Source organism: Pyrgilauda ruficollis, unplaced genomic scaffold (assembly GCF_017590135.1).
Source record: "Pyrgilauda ruficollis isolate IOZ18807 unplaced genomic scaffold, ASM1759013v1 scaffold57, whole genome shotgun sequence".
Lineage (NCBI taxonomy): Eukaryota > Metazoa > Chordata > Aves > Passeriformes > Passeridae > Pyrgilauda > Pyrgilauda ruficollis.
In genome coordinates this window covers 1,149-19,553 of record NW_024527377.1, presented here as the reverse complement: position 1 = coordinate 19,553, position 18,405 = coordinate 1,149, and the positions used below count along the sequence as shown (strand labels likewise).

The following is an 18,405-nucleotide window of genomic DNA, read 5'->3' as shown; positions in this document are numbered from 1 at the left end:
CGCCGAGCAGATGGCACGGGACCTGCCTTTCGTCCTTATTTATCTGATCCCCAAATCCAACTGCGTCCACGATGGTCAGCTTCAGGTGCACGTTGCTCTCCTGCAGGTCGTAGGTGCGCGGCCGCAAGCGAACGGCGCTCTCGTAGTGGCTGGCTTCCTCGGTCTCAAAGGTGGTGTTGAAGAGGGTGTTCATCAGCGTGGACTTCCCAATGCCAGTCTCACCTAGGGAGGACAAACCAGCAGCTCACTGCAGCGTGAATTTGCCACAGGTACTTCAAAGCACATTAATTAGGGAGCTGGATGGCACTGCGGAAGGTTGCCACGAGTTGCTCGTGGACAGACGTGTAATTGTCACACGGGTGTCACACAGAGAGGTGTCACACAGACAAGTGTCACACAGACAGACGGGTGTCACACAGACAGACGGGTGTCTGCCTTCCTGAGGGTCTCCCACGGTTAATGCAAACAACACAGAGCACTGGGGGCTTGCCTCCCCGTATCACACAAAACACAGCAGCACAGCAAAGCACACTGCTCTCCTCTCCATGACCCCTGACTTTGCCTGGGATTCTGCACTAGAGAAGCAGTGGAGAGGACAATTTTAGCAGCTGTTGAAGGACACTTGGGATGCATCACAAAAAACCTCTATCAGAATATTTGGCTGACAAGCTGTTTGTGAGCCAGAAAGGCTTCGAATTGCTATTCCTGGTGATGAAACAAGACTGATATTTTCCAGTTTGGCCTAGAAGGAGCCTCATTTAAACTCCTTATTCATGACACACAGCCCTGTTGGTCATGGGGGTGAAGAGAGGCAAAATCTAAGGAAATAATCTTCACTGCACAGTCCATAGAAAGCTGTAGGAGCTGCTGTATTTCTGCTGGTCTAGCAGGTTACAATACTTCACACCCCATACACCATACAGAACCAGCCAAAAAAGAAATTATGCTCATCTCATCACTGAAAGGAATTGGTCTCTAGTACTCCAGCAAGCATTGCCTGCTAGATCACATCAATACCAAAATTAAAAGCCAAGAATATAATGAGATTATTTTAAAGTCAGTAAGGAACAGTCCCTTTCCCTTTCTACGCACAGAGATGACCATGCTTCATGCCCTCTGACACCTGCAAAGCACTGATAGGCACAGCTCAGACACAAACCTCTTGTGCCCAGATTTGGGGCGCAGGCTCACACTCAGAAATAACCAAGTTACCAACAGCAGCTCTCACATAACCCATGGTGCATCTGACTGCATCTACCTAGACATCATACCCAGCAAAAGCTGCTCATGCAGCCACCCCAGTTAGCATATGGAAACACTTAACTTGCTATATACAGCCTTCCTTTGATCCCTCCTATTGCAAAGCTATTGCAGCAGAGATGATGAGCAATAACCCACTGATTACAGAAATTCTCCTGGCTTGACTCAATGTGTTTTTTAAGAGTTTGGCATTTCTGACTTGCTGCAGTCACTGCCAAGGCTTGTGGCATAGCAGGACACTCAATGAGTGCTGGTCCCAGCCTCCCCCATGCCTGTTTGCAAGGACTGTGCTCACCCACACAGAGGATGTTGAAGCTGAAGCCTTGTGTGACAGACTTGCTGACCAGCTGATCCGGGAGGCTGTCGAAGCCCACATGGCCCCCCAGGGAAAGGTTCCTCTTCTCTTCATTCTGCCAGGGAGAAGAAGCCAGATTAGCAAACTGCACTGAGATGGCAAACCAGGCTGATGAGACCAAGATCACCCACCCTGCTGGGCACGGCAAAGCCCAGCGGTGCCCTCAAGGCTTGTGTTTGGCACACCACAGCACAAACCCCCAACAGCCACCAACAACAGGAGAGAGGGGGTGAAATACTGATCTTCTGGGGAGCTGGGAGAACCAGGCTACCAGGCTCCAAAGTAAAGAAAACACTAGTGTGAGCTTCAACTACTGCAGCTGGGAGAGATTAGCGAAGGAAAACCTACCACGGTGTGTTTTAGCACTCATTTCTCTCCGACTTTTTTTTTGTATTTTATTTTCTCAAACCCTCCAGCAGTGAATTCAGCCTGACAGACCGTGCATTTTCCCTGAGCACTTGTCTCTCCCCCTTTGCTGTGGCCACAAGCAGCGAGGTTTGTTCGCTCAGGCGCCGGGGGTGCCGCTGGCTCGGGCAGGGCAAGGAACCCTCCTGCTTCACCATCTGTGAGCACAGTTTTCCACTGTTCCTCTGCTGTTCCTGTTCCTGCCTCCCCCGTGTGCACTTTGCTCTCCCTTCTGTTCCCTCCCTCCCCCACAGAAGCTGATCACCTGTAGAGGCTTTGCTTAGGAACTAAGACAACAAAATCCGAGGAGACGGCAGCTCTTGGACCTGTGCTGTACAGAAGGGCAGGGCAGAGCAGCTACAAAGCCCAGCAAAGAGGAGCTGACAGAAGGATAATTTCTCTTTCTAGTGGCTAAGACCAGGCAAGTTTGGAATTTCAACAGATGCACACCTCTCTGCACAACCAAGAATCGATGTCTGAACCCAGGGATCAGACCAATCCATGGAGCCACTCAGGCACTCTTACTCACCCATGGAAAAGCAAGGAGACAGGACTTTAGAGAATGAATTGTCATTAATTCACCCTCGCAATTTCTTTGGCAATTGATTGTTTTTCTTAATCACCAGCACATACAGAAGATGGGAATGGAAAAAAATGTCTGCCCTTGGTTTGGCTCTGGTTCTTCTGTCTGTTCCTGACAACTGGAATTTAATGTACCAGCACTAAGACTGAGAGACAAGAGCATCCCTGAGAAGAGCCTAAGCTGCCTGTCAAACTTAAATGAAGTCAAGAGGAAAATAAATGATGTGATAAGCCTTGTGTATTGCTCTGTGCCTGCAGTAAGGCTGCTAAACAAAACACAAACCTTTGTTCAACTGCATCTTGAGTCAAAGCCCCCTTTAGCTCTGCCTTTGGTAGAACAAATATTCTCAGTCTTGTAAAATAAATAATGTAAATCACAAGAACAACCTGTGAACAGCTGAAACAACTTCCATGCCTCAAACACAAACCTTCTGTCTGTCCCATTTAGCATTTTTTACCCACTTTCAGATTATTTTAGCCCAGTGCTCTCCCAAGTGACTCCCTGGACAAAAGCACAATTGAATCATAGCTGGGCTCCTGTGATCCATCCTATTCTGTCAAATCAGGATCAATCACACTCACTAACTTAGCAGAAAGAGCAATCATTTAAAGTTTCCATGTGTAACTGATGTCAGCAATTAAGGTTTTGAGATGACCAGAGTTTAAGTGGATTAAAAATAAAAACAGCCCCTAAGACAGGGAGATCTCCAAGTTTAACTCTCTTCCATTCCCCTGTCAGCACAGGGAGATGCTGCAACTCAGAGCCCAGGGTACTCAGGGTGTTTTAAAGGAGCTACAACTCAGAGCCTAGGGTACACAGGGTGTTTTAAAGGAGCTACAACTCAGAGCCCAGGGAACACAGAGTGTTTTAAAGGAGCTACAACTCAGAGCCCAGGGTACACAGGGTGTTTTAAAGGTGCTACAACTCAGAGCCCAGGGTACTCAGGGTGTTTTAAAGGAGCTACAACGCAGAGCCCAGGGTACTCAGGGTGTTTTAAAGGTGACTCTGTGCTGCTCCAGTAGCCAAAGGCTGAGCTGTGGCTCTCACATGGGGTGGCACAAGGGGAGCCCGGGACGCTGTGAGCTGGGCAGACTCACAGCTGATCCGGTCTGGCTTTCCCCGGAGGAGAGGCTGTCACAAGGCACAGGAGGCCACTGCAGGCACCAGCTGAGCTCGGGGGGCATCCTCAGGCTCTCAGCCCAACCTCTCAGCCCCGTTTCTGTCTCAGCCCGTGTCCCTCTGAGGCACCAGCTCCCCATGCCCGCTCCCGGCGCTGCAATGCGGTGACAGCCGGGCAGGCTGTTCCCACTGAAAGGCACCGGGCTGGAGGCTTACACTTTGTGTCTTTTCACTTTAAGTAATAAACAAAAACAAGCAAACAAAAACACAAACCAGAAGCCTGGAATGACATTTTGGATGGGAAATAAATAAAGGCTGCCGATGGCTATGATTAGGCTGAAAGTGCCTGAGGCTGGGAGGAGGTTTCCAGGCAACAGGCAGCACCACTGCTGGAGATTTAAAATAGGCTCCAGCTCAGCAAGGCTGCATTTAAATAGGCTCCAGCCAGGCAAGGCTGCATTGAGAACTCAGTCATGCCTTGGCTGCAGGAAACCCAAATGCATCCACACAGGGCTTTTTCTCTCTTTTTTTGGCACTCGGTTGCTGTTCACTACAGGACGGGAATACACCTACTCAGAGCTGCTCGCCATCTCTCAAAGCTGTTAAATCAATGAGCCAAACTTCACTGGAATAATTTTTACCAGTGACCTTGAAATGCAGCTTCCTTTATTTCTGTAAGCAGCAGAAATAACCTGGCTCAAGTTGAAGGCACTGCTGATACCAAAGCAGAAAACCATTTGCTGTGCTTGCAGTGTGTTCAGCTGTCGTTCAGCTCCAAAGGGATTTCGCTGTGTTAGGATAAACAATGGCAACAGCTGCTGGGAAGTAGGAAGACTAGGAAAATAAAGAAAGGGGGGGAAAAGTTTACACTGTTTTATTCCTTCCCTCCAATCCATTGAGCCTGGAAACCTGACAGCCTTGTGAATACAAGCACTGCTCACTTGTGGAGTTGGTGTGTGGAGCTGTGCTGGAGAGGAACCTGCCCACACCCTGAACCAGCAGCCCCAAATGACCAGCCCTTTTTGGCCATCTCCCACATGCCAGGGTGGCCCAAGGACAGCTTGAAAGTTCACCTGCTAGTGAAGACAAGGTCACACTCCAAATAGAAGCCCTTCCAGCAGAAGCAGCCAGCCTGCCACACTCAGCATAAATAATCAATCCACAACACAAATGCTGCAATAAATGAGGGCAGCACTAATGCAGCAATGTAGGGGGGGTTTGTTTGTGTTTTTGTTTGTTTTAAACAAAAGCTAAGGATTTCAGAAGAGCTTTCTCCATTCTTTTGCCAGCAATGAGACTGCCCTGCAGGACAGGAGCTGGGCAGGTCATATAGCAGAGCCAGCTGGATCAGCCAGGGCAAGAGCCAGGCAGGAACACAGCCCTGCCCTGTCCAGTTGCACTGGTCCCTGCACACTCCTGCCCTCCACAGCACCCAGTGTGAACCAGGTCCCTCCATTTCACAGCCTGCAGAGACAACTCTGCTGCTTTTTACCAGGACTCTATCCTGGGGCTGCAAATAACCACGAGGCAGCCAACCTTTCTTGAAGCCCATTTCACCACTACGCAACATGATAATTAAGAGTCTGCAATGGCTCCAGGTGGGAACTCCCACCTCAAATAGCAACTGCAGCCCTGAACATCCCTTCCTGGGTCATTAATAACATCCTATGATGGGGCAGCTGCCAGGGTTTTACTTGCAGGTTTTGAACATGCTCTTCAAAGATTTCTGTGCCTTGAGCTGATCTTCAGGCTTGAAGCAGAGAGTCAAGAGGATAAATCACATTTTGAATCTGGAATTTCGTGGGAAATGAAAGATTCATCATAAGGTCAGAGCAGAACTTATGTATTTTCAAATCCTAAGTCCTTACGTTTTCACACATGTTCTGTCCAGGCAACAGGCACAGAAATAGCATCTGGGGCATGGCCACAGGAACAACAGCCATCCCAGAGGAATGTATCAGATATCTTATGTATCTTGAGCTCTGATTCAACAGCAACATCACAGAACCCTTTTCTTAGCAGCAGAAAGACAGACATGTCCTTGGTAGCACAGATGGACACCACAAGAGCTGAGCACCACAAGAACTGAAATGAAACCTCCAACCATAGTGCTTGAATTGCACTGTAATGCACCAGGCACCCCAGCTCCTGGACACACCCTGCTGGAGGCTGAGGATGCATCTGGCACGCACAGTGGCACACCAGCCCATTCCTGTGGCCACACCAGCTCAGAGCTGCCCAGGGAACCAAAATCTGCTCTCCAAACCCACACCAGCTTCCGAGCCCATGCCCAGCAGGTCGCCAAGGCAGCAGGACCGCAGGGCTGGCAGGCAGATGGAGCAGAGCTGCTGCGGGCAGCTGGCCACAGACCACATCCACTGCAGATGAGATGTTATTTGGCCCTTTACTGCAAGTCAAACAAGAAAAGGCAGTAGACAAACACAATCAGAAAGACCAAATCCAGATCCCCATGAGAGGGTCAACACAGCATCACATACTAATTTGGCTCTTCTTTGTAGACAGTGATTAAAGAAACCTGAGAGAAGTGCACAGGCTACAGCTTCAAACTGCGTGCCTATGATTCTTCAAAAAATAAAAACCCGATCACAGTTTCTCTTCATGCTTCACCTCCAAATTAGCATCAGTTTCACTCTGCGTCATTACATTTTTCAGCAGCTCGTTCCAGGAAAAGTGGTTTTACCACTGCCTGCACAACCCAGGGAATGTCAGCAGTGGGACCAGCTCCACGTGCAGCTGCCCCTCAGCTGCAGTGCTCCTAGCTGGGGCTCCTGGTGCAGAGCAGAGCAGCTGACTGCTTTGAGATGTGCTGCCCTGCTTCCTTTGCTTTCACCAGGAGCACTATAAACAGAGTGGACCTTGTACAGAGAAGATCATTCTGATATCAGCTGGTTAAAAAAAAATAAATATCTCTAGAAGTATCATCTTTCAATTAGTCCCACCACAAAATTCTCCTTAGTGACATATGCTTGTGTTTCCTGCTTGAGACAGCCCTTGGGCTTTTTTTCCTGAATGATGCAGGTGAAAGCATATGGGTAAACAAAAGCGTAATTGAATGCCACAATCATAAATGGTGATACTTTCTTTTTTAAATGGTGAACCTGGCATGATGGGACTTGTAATGTAAACTCTGGGCCCTGCTTCATCAGCGTACAAGGAACTGGTGAATAAAATCAAGAGGGAAAACAAAACATCACATGGTTTAGCTGATAAACAGTGATGACTCCCGGACGTATACCCTGAGGGACAGCACAGAACTTTTCTGTGTCTGAGCTGCCCTTTCCCATTTCTGCAGCCCAACAGAACATAAATGAAAAGATGAACAGCTGACATTTTCCAAGGCCAAACAGCAAAGACCTACAGGGAAGAAGGAAGGAAATTGAGTTTTCTCTCCTTTCTGCTACATGAATAGGGCTTACACTTGAGCAGCGACCTTCAACCCGAACGTGTCTGCTGCTCCCCAACGCTGCCTCCGGCACCTCTGCACCACCAGCCCGGGATGTGTGGCCAGGCTGCAGCTCTCCACACAGAGAAGCTTGTGTCTTCCAAGAGCTCACTAGGCAGCTGCATTTCAGGTCCTTCTCTTCCCAGAGTTTTCCCATTTACATTTTACATACACACTTAGGAAACACTAAGGGGCCGCAACACAACATCTGCATGGCGCTTTTCCACAGCACTTCCATTCCCACTACTGAGGCAGACTTTTGTTTCAAAATTCCTCAATCCTGGATGTCACCTTGACCTTACACCACGACAAATCCTCCAGTGCTTTGCAGCCTGGGACCAGGCATCATGTGTGTCACACGATGCCCTGCAGCAGGTCTGTGGCACTGGCTATTCCCAGGGGAGCACTGCTTTGCCCTGCAGGGAACACGTGGCCAAGGAGTGCCAGGCACACACAGATCCTCTCCCCTCCGATTCACAGTCGAGTCAAAACAGAAGGAAAAAGCAGAGCTAGCAGATTGCAGGTTCCTGAGCAGAGTGACTCAGAGAGCAGCAGGAGGAAGAGCAGGGGGGGCTCCCCAAACCCTGCACGGCCGCGGTGCCGCTGCAGAGCTCTGGCACCCGGCACAGCTGGGCACTGCTGCTGGGCACAAAACAATGACTTCACCCTCTCGCTGCCCCATCCACAATCCACAACAGTGTGTGCAACACAAAGATTAATACACGCACCAGTGGCGTTTGTAGGATGCTATTCCCTTGTCTCCGGCATGGGAAGACATGGAATCAGGAAATCATTCCATCCTGGTGCAGGGAGCCTCGTTTTACAACTGAGCAGAGAAAGGACTGAGTGACATTGGGCTGTTTATCCAACGCAAGCAGGGCAAGCTGGTCCCAGGTACAGGCTCATGTGTGCTGGCACGGCAGCAAGGGCAGCCACAAGCACTGCCTGGCCCCTCTCAGGCTGAGCACTTGGGGCAGCAGCTCCACAAACCACCAAGCAGAGAGGGGCACATGCAGGATCCTAGCCCAGCCCCATAACCTCCCCCAAATGCCCACTGCTGCAAGATTCCTTACAAGGGCACTCGTAGTTACCATCATTTCACAAGTACACTGAGTCATGGAGCAGTTGAGTACTTGCCTAGAGACCTTTGGGCAAACAGTGTCAGAAGCCAAATTCAGCTTCTTTGTCCAAGCAGGCACTCCCTGGGGCTTGGCCCAGTTTCTGGATCAATGCAGGAAAATTTGACAAATTACCTCTCTCTGGAGAATCTCTCCATCTCTGAATGCTGGCTCAATAAATGCCACTTGACATTTGCAAAGCAACAGCAGTGAGTGTGGACTCATGTTTCCATGAAGAAAATACCTCTTTTGCCTAGCTCAGAGCTGAGGAGCACTTAACAGCAACACCACACCCCATATAAGAAAAACACCTCTGTGGTGTGAGCAACATTCAAAACACTCACCAACACACATGAAAACATTACCTTGTACTCACAGGCTAATGACTATTAGATGTATAACAGCACCAGTGAATGAGATTGCACTTTGCAGCCTATTAAGCAGGAGGAGATGGTCCAAGAGAGGTAATAGACCAGATTTGACAGTGAGAGGATTCTGAGCATAGTCAGTCTTAGCAGAGGGCTCAGCAGAGGTGACCTTGTGGGTGCCTTTGGCACTGGAGACAAGATGAAGCACATTCGGGGGGCTGGCCAGTGGATTGTCACATCTAAATGGCACCTAGTCTCAAGGAGATTTGTGAAGTGCAAGCACACAGCCAATTCTGAAGGTTTTCAGTTAATCTTAAGCATGGGCTTAAAATTTCATATCCCCATTGTGGAGCATTTAATAACAGGCTAGGGAAAGAAGAAAGGAAGAAAAACCAAGCCCACAGATGTGGAGTTTCTGCTGATTTACCACTTATCTTACGATACCAACAATAGAAGATGAAGAGAGTCATCTCTGCTGCCTTCTGCCCACTCTGGTGGTGGTACATGGTCACTCAACCAGGATGCACCTGAGACCATGAGCCTTCCGTTCATGTGCAGGGAGGGCAACTCTGTTGTTTTTCTCTGCTGTAGCAACCCTAAAGAGCTGTAAAAGGTAACACGGTGATGCCTAGCACTGCTCTCCCCTCCAGCAATGGCAGGGCAGAGCCCCAAGTGCCTTCCCTTCCTTCTGTTTTCCAACAGGCAGCACACAGCAGCACAGCCACATCTAAGCCAGCTCTCCATGCGTGGGATGCTGTGCCAGCCAGCCATCTCCAGTTGCTGCACGCTCACAATAAGCTTCCAGCCTACACTGGAGTCCCCCCAAAAAACCTCACACTAAACCAACACAATTCCCAGCCCCCCTAGCCCGTTAAACCGCTCTTCTAAGAATGCCAAGAATTTTCCCAGACACTCAAGCCTTTATTCATATCCCTCCTGGCTCCCAGCTGCACTGCAGGCAGGCAAAAACATCACTGAAGAAACCGCATATGGAGTCACCACCAAGACATGCCAAGTACAAATCAGAGCCACTTATATTACAGAAGCAGGAAGGCTCAAGAGCTGAGGTTCTTGCCTTTATCTTTTGGTCCCATTTTTAAGAGCTATTCACAAACTTTAAGACCAGCAAGTGACCAGCGAGTGCATTGCAAAGTGCAACGCTCAGCACCTATGGAAAACAAATATTTCAAAATATCCCTGGGCCAGTGCCAAGGTTTCACAATGTCCCACGTGCCCCAGGGCAGCCTCGGGGAAGCAAAGGCTCTGCTGCACAGCAGCCAAGCCCAGCGCTGAGCACACACTGCAGCCTCCTCCCTAAGTAGGGGGACAGGGATTTCAGTGAGAAAGCCAAGCTCCTCTGAAGGGAGGAACTCCTTAGGCAAACTCCTTAATTGCTTTCCTGTATCCAAGGCGCTGGTGCCAAACTCTGGATTCCTGGGCACACCTTGTGCTGTATCCCAGCGACCGGGCGGATGCCAGCACTGCCGGCAGCCAGCCCGGAGCAGGGACCCTCCGGGTTCCTTCTGCACCAGCCCGCTCCTTCAGCACTTGGGAGCACACAGCTGAGCTGAGGGCACTGCCTTCAGCGTCACTTCAGCCCCAGCAGCCTTTCCTCCTTCAGAAAAACACCACAAACCACAGAACACAAAATGAAAATCCTACACGCATCTGCAGAATCAAATGGCACGGGCTTAAAGCATCAGTTTTTGCTGATGCTCAAAGCCAAGTCTCAAGGGAGAGTAAAGCTCCTCATCTTCTTATACCACACACATCCAAGTTGATCCATTCACAACCTGTGAATGCAACATCAGTTTTAATTTTCTGCAAACAAACTGACTGTTTCTGGCTTAAATTCCTCTCTTTTTTTCACCACAAGCAAAATTCCCACATGCTTCTTTTCTTAAGCTGTTATTTAGTGATTTCCCTATAACATTTATAAAGCCTAATTAATTAATTGTGAGGTTTTTCTTAATCAGGAGAGGATTAAATGGGCATTTTGCCTCTATCACAAGTCCTGGACGAGAGTTTACAACGGAGGAAAGCAGGATTTACCAGGCATTATGTACATAGTTTTTGCAAACATGAAGGCTGCCTTTGAGAATAAGGAAAGTTGGTTAAAAATAAAGAAAGCTATGGAACCAAAAATGAAAGACATTTCCTCCAAAATGACCTTAAAGGATGAGAAAGTTCAGCTTCTCGGCAGCCTGAGAATTCCATCCCCCACAAGCTATTCAAAACCAAGCAAAGTCCAAAACACAAACAAAACTTTTTAAACAGACTGAAAAAAAAAAGATCCTGAAATACAAACAATACCAGCAAACAGTACCCTAGTCAGTTTCTTTTTTAAATTATTTATTCAGAAGCTGCTGAGGCTTTTCAGTTAATGGACTTCCCAATTAACCCTGTCAAGAGCCTAATCTTAGCACCTTATCTAGCACAGACTTTCCCCAAGTTCACCCGAGGCAGCGATGCATTCCCAGTTTACTCAGCTGCTCTAAGCTGAGGAATCTCTTTGGATTCCCAGCATCCTTCCATCAGGAAGAGGAGACACTTGGCAAACACAAGTGGCTGTGGGACAAAGCCAGGAGATAAACTGAGTGCCTACCCTTAAGGACTGGAATGAAAAAGGTTTGGAGCAGTTTAAAAGAAGTGTGGAAGAGGGGAAAAAGGATCTGGATCCCCATCACTCCAAACAAGCCATGCTGGATAGCAGTCACCAAGCCTATTTGCTTTAGTTACCACTTAAAATAAACATGGCTAATTCCCACATACATTTCCAGAATTTATTGCCCAATTACAATAAATACTATTATCCAGTATATTTTTAGAGAAGAGAACAGAGATATAATGGGAACCCAAGAGCTTTTGGTCACCACTCTCTGTTTTTCTTCCCAGTTTCCCTTATGCAACCATCCCACAGCATCTCCACCAACAGATCTCCCAGCTACTGACCACATCTTCTTGTAATAATGCCTGGAGGACATCAGAAAGAGAATATCCCACAATATACCACAGCAACTCAGCTCCTCTGAGGGCTACACCAGAGTCATCATACTAATAAGCTGAGTGCTATATATCCTATTAACACATGCCTCCAGAAAGCCTCCAAGTGTATTAGCACAGAATGCCTTTAATCTGAAGAATCAAGGCAACAGAAAAAAGGAAAAGAAAACCTCTATTTGAAAAATACTCACAGCAAAAAGATAAGCTGAAAGGACTATTTGTTCTGTATGAAAATACAGAATAAATCTATATTTAGGAACTGGAAGCACCTTTGCTGCAGAAGAAGGGAAGGGGAATGTGGCTGGGAGGCCAGCTGCCACCTTCCTCAAGCAGCATTTTCCTGTGGCAGAGCTGAAAGCAGGATCAGCGTGGCTCAGGAGGGCAGGCTGCTGTAAGCAGGGTCTGGAGCAGAGCCTGGCCATGCCCTCCTGCCCCCGGGCACCCCAGGAATGCACACACTGCAGCACAGGGGATGGTCTCCTCTCCCAGCAGCAGCCCGCAGCATTGCAGGGAGGTCCTGGCAGACACGGGCAGGTTCCAGTTCCCAGCAGCACCACAAGCTCTGGGAACATGCTGCACAGCAGCCACAGCGGAAGGCATGCCTGTACAGCCCTGTGCAGGCAGACATGCACCCAGCAGAGCAGGAGCTGAGGGTGAGCCCTGCCTCTTACAGCCAGAGCCAGCTGAAGGGGGGGACTTGAGCCATTCCCACATGTTCCTTGCACACAAAATGCAGACTCATCACAGCACCTCCTGCAATGGTGATGAGGATGGAGAACCCCAGCCCCTGGATGGAAAGCCAGCCCAGGCTCTCTGGCTCCACAGCTCCCTGCAACAGTCTGGGTTTGAGGCGGTGCAGCCAGCGAGGGCAAGAGCCGAGACAGAGCGCTCGATGGGAGCCCTGCTCGAGCTGTCTGACATCTCTGGAATTTCATGCGTGTGGGAGACAGACACTTTCTGGTTTCACAAAGGAATCTGAACATCTAAAAGTGGTGCCTTCACAGCCCTGACCTGGTCAGCCACAAGCCGAGAGCGGCGATTAGGGCTGTGTCCAAGAATCCTGCGGTTCTCCCTGACACCACTCCTCCCTCAAAAGTCTCCCATCACCCCATTTGGAGGATGCTGATTCCCTGTCTGAGTTTACCTTCTGCATCCCATTGTCACAAACTGGATGAGCATGGCTGCTTATGCCAGAGAAGAGCTCTGGAAGGAAAGCACATGGCTGGGACTGAGGACAAAGAGCACTTTCAGGATTTTTTTCCTCACTTGGGCTGCTCTGGAAGAAGAGGTGGGCTCTCTTAGGTGTCTGACACTTTTATGATAGGTGAATACAAATGCAAAACTTCAGGTATAAACCCAGAGCTCGCTGCAGCTATGCCGATATGGGGAAGAAGAGAAACAAGCAGATTCTGCATAAACACAAGGCCCACCTCAACAAAACAAGTATGGGACAGGACAATGTTACTTCCAAAGGCTGCACAAACAGGGCATCTGAAACAGGGCAGCCTCTCCCATCCACAGCCTGAAGTGTGTTCAAAACATTCTGAATAATCAAAACTAATCCCACAAACATGCCCTTACCCTACACAGGTGGGGTGAAGCGTGCAGCCTGCCCACGCCCTGCACGTCTCCCTCAGTCCCATCACCTCCCAAATTCCTCCTCTTCATTGCACAACCCACGAAAAGCCAATTCAGCATCGCGCCAGCTTCTCCCCCTCCCAAGCTCCGAGCCAAAGGAGCACGGGAGGAAAGGAGATGAGCGTGAGCTGCTCCTGCAGCCAGACAAACAGCCCAGTGCCGGGCCGTGGCTGCACAGTGGTGCCTTGAGACGACAGCACTGGGGACAGCGGGGCACTCAGAGACAGGGCTGTGCCTCTCCCCGCAGCTGGACCAGCACTGCTGCTCTGCCACAGAAGATAATATTTAGGGAGCTTCTGGCCTTCCAGCAACGCTGGGGACTGGCTGACAGCTGCCACCACAGCACAGACGACAAGGCCTGACACCGTGCCGGCCTCCTGAAAGGGAGTTATTCTTCAGGCTCTCGGTTGTTTTGCCGATGCTGAGGGCACACACGGCCTCAGCCTCCGCCAGCTCACGTCCTTCCACCCACTGCCTGAGCACTCACTGCAGTTCTGAGTGCTTCGGAGAGCTCGGCAGCTCCCACGCACAACAACGTGTTGCATCTCTGCTGCAGGAGGAAGAGACGCCCCGGATTCACGGCAGTGACAGCACCACAGCGGGGAAGAGGAAAAAAACCAAAAACCATCTTATTCTGGGCAACATTTGTAGCCAGTGCATACATCGAAAAGAAGTGTTTAACTGCCACGGGCTGTGGTTGAGTTAATTGATTCTGTGGTTGAGGCAGTCAGAGCTGGCTTCCTGCATGAGGACAGGCGAAATTCCAAGGGAGGGATCGCGGGCTTGGAGACGCAACCAGCAATTTGTCCCCTCCAGTGGAAGGCCATTTTCTGCATCATTCTCTCCCAAAAAAGCACACACTACAGGCAGAAGAGCTGGCCAGCGCGGGAGGAGAAGGGCTGCTCCTGCTGGGTTGGCTTTCTGGTGCCTGCTACCAGCTTGGAGAAAAATCTGTCACTTGTGCTCCACACTGCATGGGGGACCACTTGAGTATATCCAGGCAAAAGGTAAAATACCTCTGAATAGCAGAAACAAAGAGATTTAATACTGGAACTTCCAAACGGTGCCAACTGCCTGGGTGAAAAAGAGAGCAGAGGGAATGTCTGAATTCAAATCAACCCCGTTTTCCACTGGAATTGAGCCATGGAAAGGTCTTCCTTGAGAGTTTGCCTGTGCTTAGGACCTGCAGTGATAAGACTTCTGGTCATGAAACACAGAGCTGTTCTCAGCTCACTCCCCAAGCCCATCTTTCATAGCCTAAGGCATCACACCGGCCCCTTCCAGGGAAGAGTGGGTTTAGGCTGTGCACTCATTAAGTGACCCTGAGCTTACAGAAGGCAGCAGCAACACACGAAGTTTATCACAATGGCAGTTGTGGCAGGAACAGGCACCATCAAAGGCTCCTCTCCTCCCACAGAGCTGGGAGCAGGTGACAAGAAGGCAGTGGTGTGTAAACAGGCACCGCTCACACACAGCTGACAAACTTGCGAGATCCTCCCCAAGCTCAGCAACTCTCTGAGACAAAGCAAATCCCACTGTCTACTTCCAGCAAAGAAATTGCTCTTCAGCTTTCCTCTGTATAAAGTGGTGTTTGCTCTCCAAGATCTTCTAGGGGACATTAATTTATCATAAAGCTGTCAGTACCAGCCTAGCTGTCAATCACTTACATGAAGGGAAATCTCAGGATTGCACACGGACAGCCACAGCTCACACACTGCCAGGTACATGTCATGTGTGCAGTGCTCTCTGCCCTGGGCATCAATGGTCACACACCCCTGTCCATGCAGGCAGTCATGGTGTCCACACAGAGCAATCAGCCAAAGTTTTCACATTAAACTCTTATCTGAGCCCAACCCTGAGACTGAGGGCACCTGCTTCTTCTCACAGAACTGCTCAGCTTGGAGCCCACTGCCTTTGCACCACCATGGCAGGCTGTGGGTTCGTGCAGACAGTTAACCAGCAGCATTTTGTGAGCTCAATGCATTTTATTCAAAAAGAGAGAAAGCAACAGATTTGGGAAAGCACAAGTCTTACAGTCTCAGTCTCACATCTCATCCCATTTATTCTCCTATGCATCTCCAGTCACTTCTCTGTCACTTTTTATCTTTCCAGCTTTTCCAAGCTCCTTCTGCATTTCAAGCTTTTCCAAGAGCTTCTGCATTTCAAGCACCTTCTGGCTTCCACTTGCATGTGGTGGTTGGAATGTTTCCCACTCAACATCCCAACATCCAGCAGCTAAAACTGCTATGTCTGCTCCAGTACAGTCCCCACATGTGCTAACTCAGCATGGCCAGCCCAGGTAATGGAGAAGCTGTGAGCTTTAATGACAAAATAAAAGCATTTCATGAATGAACCAAACTTGATCAGTTCTCCTTCCACCCTGGTGGTGAGCAGCTCCAGAAGTGAAGCCTGCAGCCCAAGCCCTGAACACAGCTGTGGCTACCAGAGCAGAGGAGCAGAAAACTTCAGTCTCCAGGGGCTGAAGCAAATCGTCTCACAACACTACATCCACAAAAACAGAGGTGGTGTTGAGCACCACTGGTGTGATCCTGTTGCCTCAGACGCAGCTCTCCATGGGCAAGCTTCCTTTAATTTGTTTTTGTTGGTCATTTCCAACAGCAGCACTTGAAGGGAACTTTATTGTGCTGGAGACAGCGGCGTTCTGGAGGACTGTACAAGGGAAGTGTGCATCTGGGGAATTTTCAAAACACATTATCCAAACCTAAGGGTCACTACGTTCCAGGATATCAGTGTCAGCTGGACACCTATAAATAGCTTCACCAATCATGACCCATTGTGTATCAAAACCCCACTTCAGAGGCTTTTTCAGCATTACTTCCTTCTGCAAATACAAACAGCTGGTAAAAATAAGTGAATTTATCATCACCTTTGCTTGGCAGTGACAAGCTACTCCCACATGGACTCCATGCTCAGGAAGCTGAGGTATGGTAACATAAAATGGCAACAAGAAACCTGTAAGTCCCGCAGAAGGAACAACTCAGAACACCTGAATCATGAGGTTTCCATGATGCTGCAGGAACAACAGCTGAGATGCAAGCTAGGGGTAAAGGAAACAGCAGCTGGGGCAGATGTGTGCCCCACATCAAATGGAAACGAGAGGGTGCTCTCCTACCCTCAAAATCCCTATAAACCCATCCCTGCTCACTGCACAAAGCAAGCAGGTTTCTTCCTAATGGAGTTGGGCACTCAAGCCATGCTGGAGCCCAGCCATTTCCCTCTGGTGCCCAAATGAGAGCCAAACACCTCCAGGAGGACTTTTTTTTCTCCCTTTCTTTTTTTAAAATCAAAGTGACACAGTATTGATGTAAGTACACAAAAAAAAAAAAAAAAGGCAAATTAATTTTTCTCCAGAACTAGGCAATACTTTAGATTCCTGTAACACCTATGAAAACCTGCACAGGCAACAGCAGGCACACCAAATTAACATTAAAAGTATTTTTATATGATACAAATGCGGAAAGAATTGCAGTGAGAGAGTCTTGGGTGTTTTCATTCTCTGTCACTGTCATTACCTTAATCTACTCCTCCCAGAGCCTAGAAACATTAGCTTTCTTAAATAAGAGCCTCAATTCAATTTTCCTTTATGCAGGTTTTAAGTAAGTTACAGTCTTGAAAAGTCATTCCTGAGCTGGAAACTTTTGGGCCAGGATTCAAAGAAATGAAGCAGGGTTTGAGATCCTTGGCAAAAAGTAGCTTACAGAGAAAACAGTAGCAGGGACTTGTCCGTGCTCAAAGGGCATGCCTATAACTCAGACAGCCACCACTGCTGTTCCCATTTATTCAGTAATATCACACCAGACTATTGTGACTTTGGAGAGCTATGCTATTTAATGCGGTAAAAATGTTTTTAGCTCTGAGAGAGTACAAGACACGACACCAAGCTACTTAACGAGAACAGCCCTTCCAACAACAACAAAAAATTCAAGCTGTAGACAAAGAACAGTTTTGGGCCGACAGATTTTAGCCAGATTGACTTCCGATAGCAGTTATACAACATGTGAGCTGCAGAGAGGCGGCAGCGCACGGGTCACGCTCCATATTTGCTGTACAGCATTCCTCATCCATTGGCTCGGAGAGCAGCCAGCCTCAAGGGTTTGCTTTACCCGTGTTTAAATCAGCGTGCCTCTCCCTGTATTATATACACAGCGCTAAGTTACTACTGCGGAGTGTTTGGCTACCAGCGCTATGTAAACAACGGCTCTTTGGGAAGGTCTGACCCCATTTCCTGCCGCCTGCCTGGGGGTGATGCGTGCCCGCAGCCGCACGGTCCCGGTACCCTTCAGGAGCATCCCGGCCGCACTCCCCGAACGTGCCGGTGCCGGTGCCAGAGGCGGCTGCGAGGCCCCGGAACCCTTCACCCGCCGCTCCCTCCGCCCACGGCGCGGGCAGGACCTTCCCGCAAGGACTTTCCCCGCATCTGCCGCGGGCACCGGCACCGGCATCGCCCCGCTCCCTCCTCAGCTCCCCCCACGCCGCCGGGCTGCGCATCCCCCGCGGTGCCCGGACCCGCCACCCGCTGGGTGATTCCCCGGCACCCGAGCGACAAAGGATCCCCAAGCTGTGCGGCCGAGGAGGGGCGCGGAGGAGAGCGGGCGGTGCTCACCGAGAAGCGCTCCAGGTCGGTGGCGGCCATGGCCGGGGCTGGCGCGGCTCCGGCGGCGGGAGCGCTGCTGCCGCTGCCCGCCGCGAGTGGCTGCGGCTGAATGGATCCAATATGGCCCCTTCCTGGAACCTCCCTCCGCCCGCCGCAGGCGCCGCCCGCCCGCCGGACCGGGGAGCCGAGGGGACGGGCACGGCCGGGCCGGGGCGGGGCACGGCCGGGAAGGGACAGGCTCTGTCGGCCGGCGGGGCGGGCCCGCCGCTCTCTGCCCGGCTGCGGAGAGCAGTGGGACCGGGGGGAGCCGTCGGGCTCCCACGGGCCCTGCCGGGGGTCAGGTGCCGGTCTGGGGCGAGCACATGGCACGGGTGGCCTGGCAGGAGAAGGGGCAGTGTGGCTGCGGAAGGGCCGGGAGCATCATCTCCGGGGTCACACAGCCAGGACATGGCATTCCACGGGGCAGCGGTGCCCCTGC

General features: G+C 50.1%; 1 protein-coding gene across 1 annotated transcript in view; it reads right to left on the bottom strand.

Moving 5' to 3' along the window:
- The window catches only part of SEPTIN8 (septin 8), a 32,442-nt gene extending 14,379 nt beyond the window's left edge, over positions 1-18,063 (bottom strand). Inside the window, exons 1-3 of the mRNA XM_041482043.1 lie at positions 17,937-18,063; positions 1,556-1,670; positions 27-222 (exon numbers count right to left, since the gene is read on the bottom strand). Of these exons, the coding sequence (XP_041337977.1) occupies positions 27-222; positions 1,556-1,670; positions 17,937-17,966 (341 nt within the window). The 5' untranslated portion in view covers positions 17,967-18,063. The remainder of the gene's footprint in view (positions 1-26; positions 223-1,555; positions 1,671-17,936) is intronic.
- Positions 18,064-18,405: the final 342 nt, after the last annotated feature.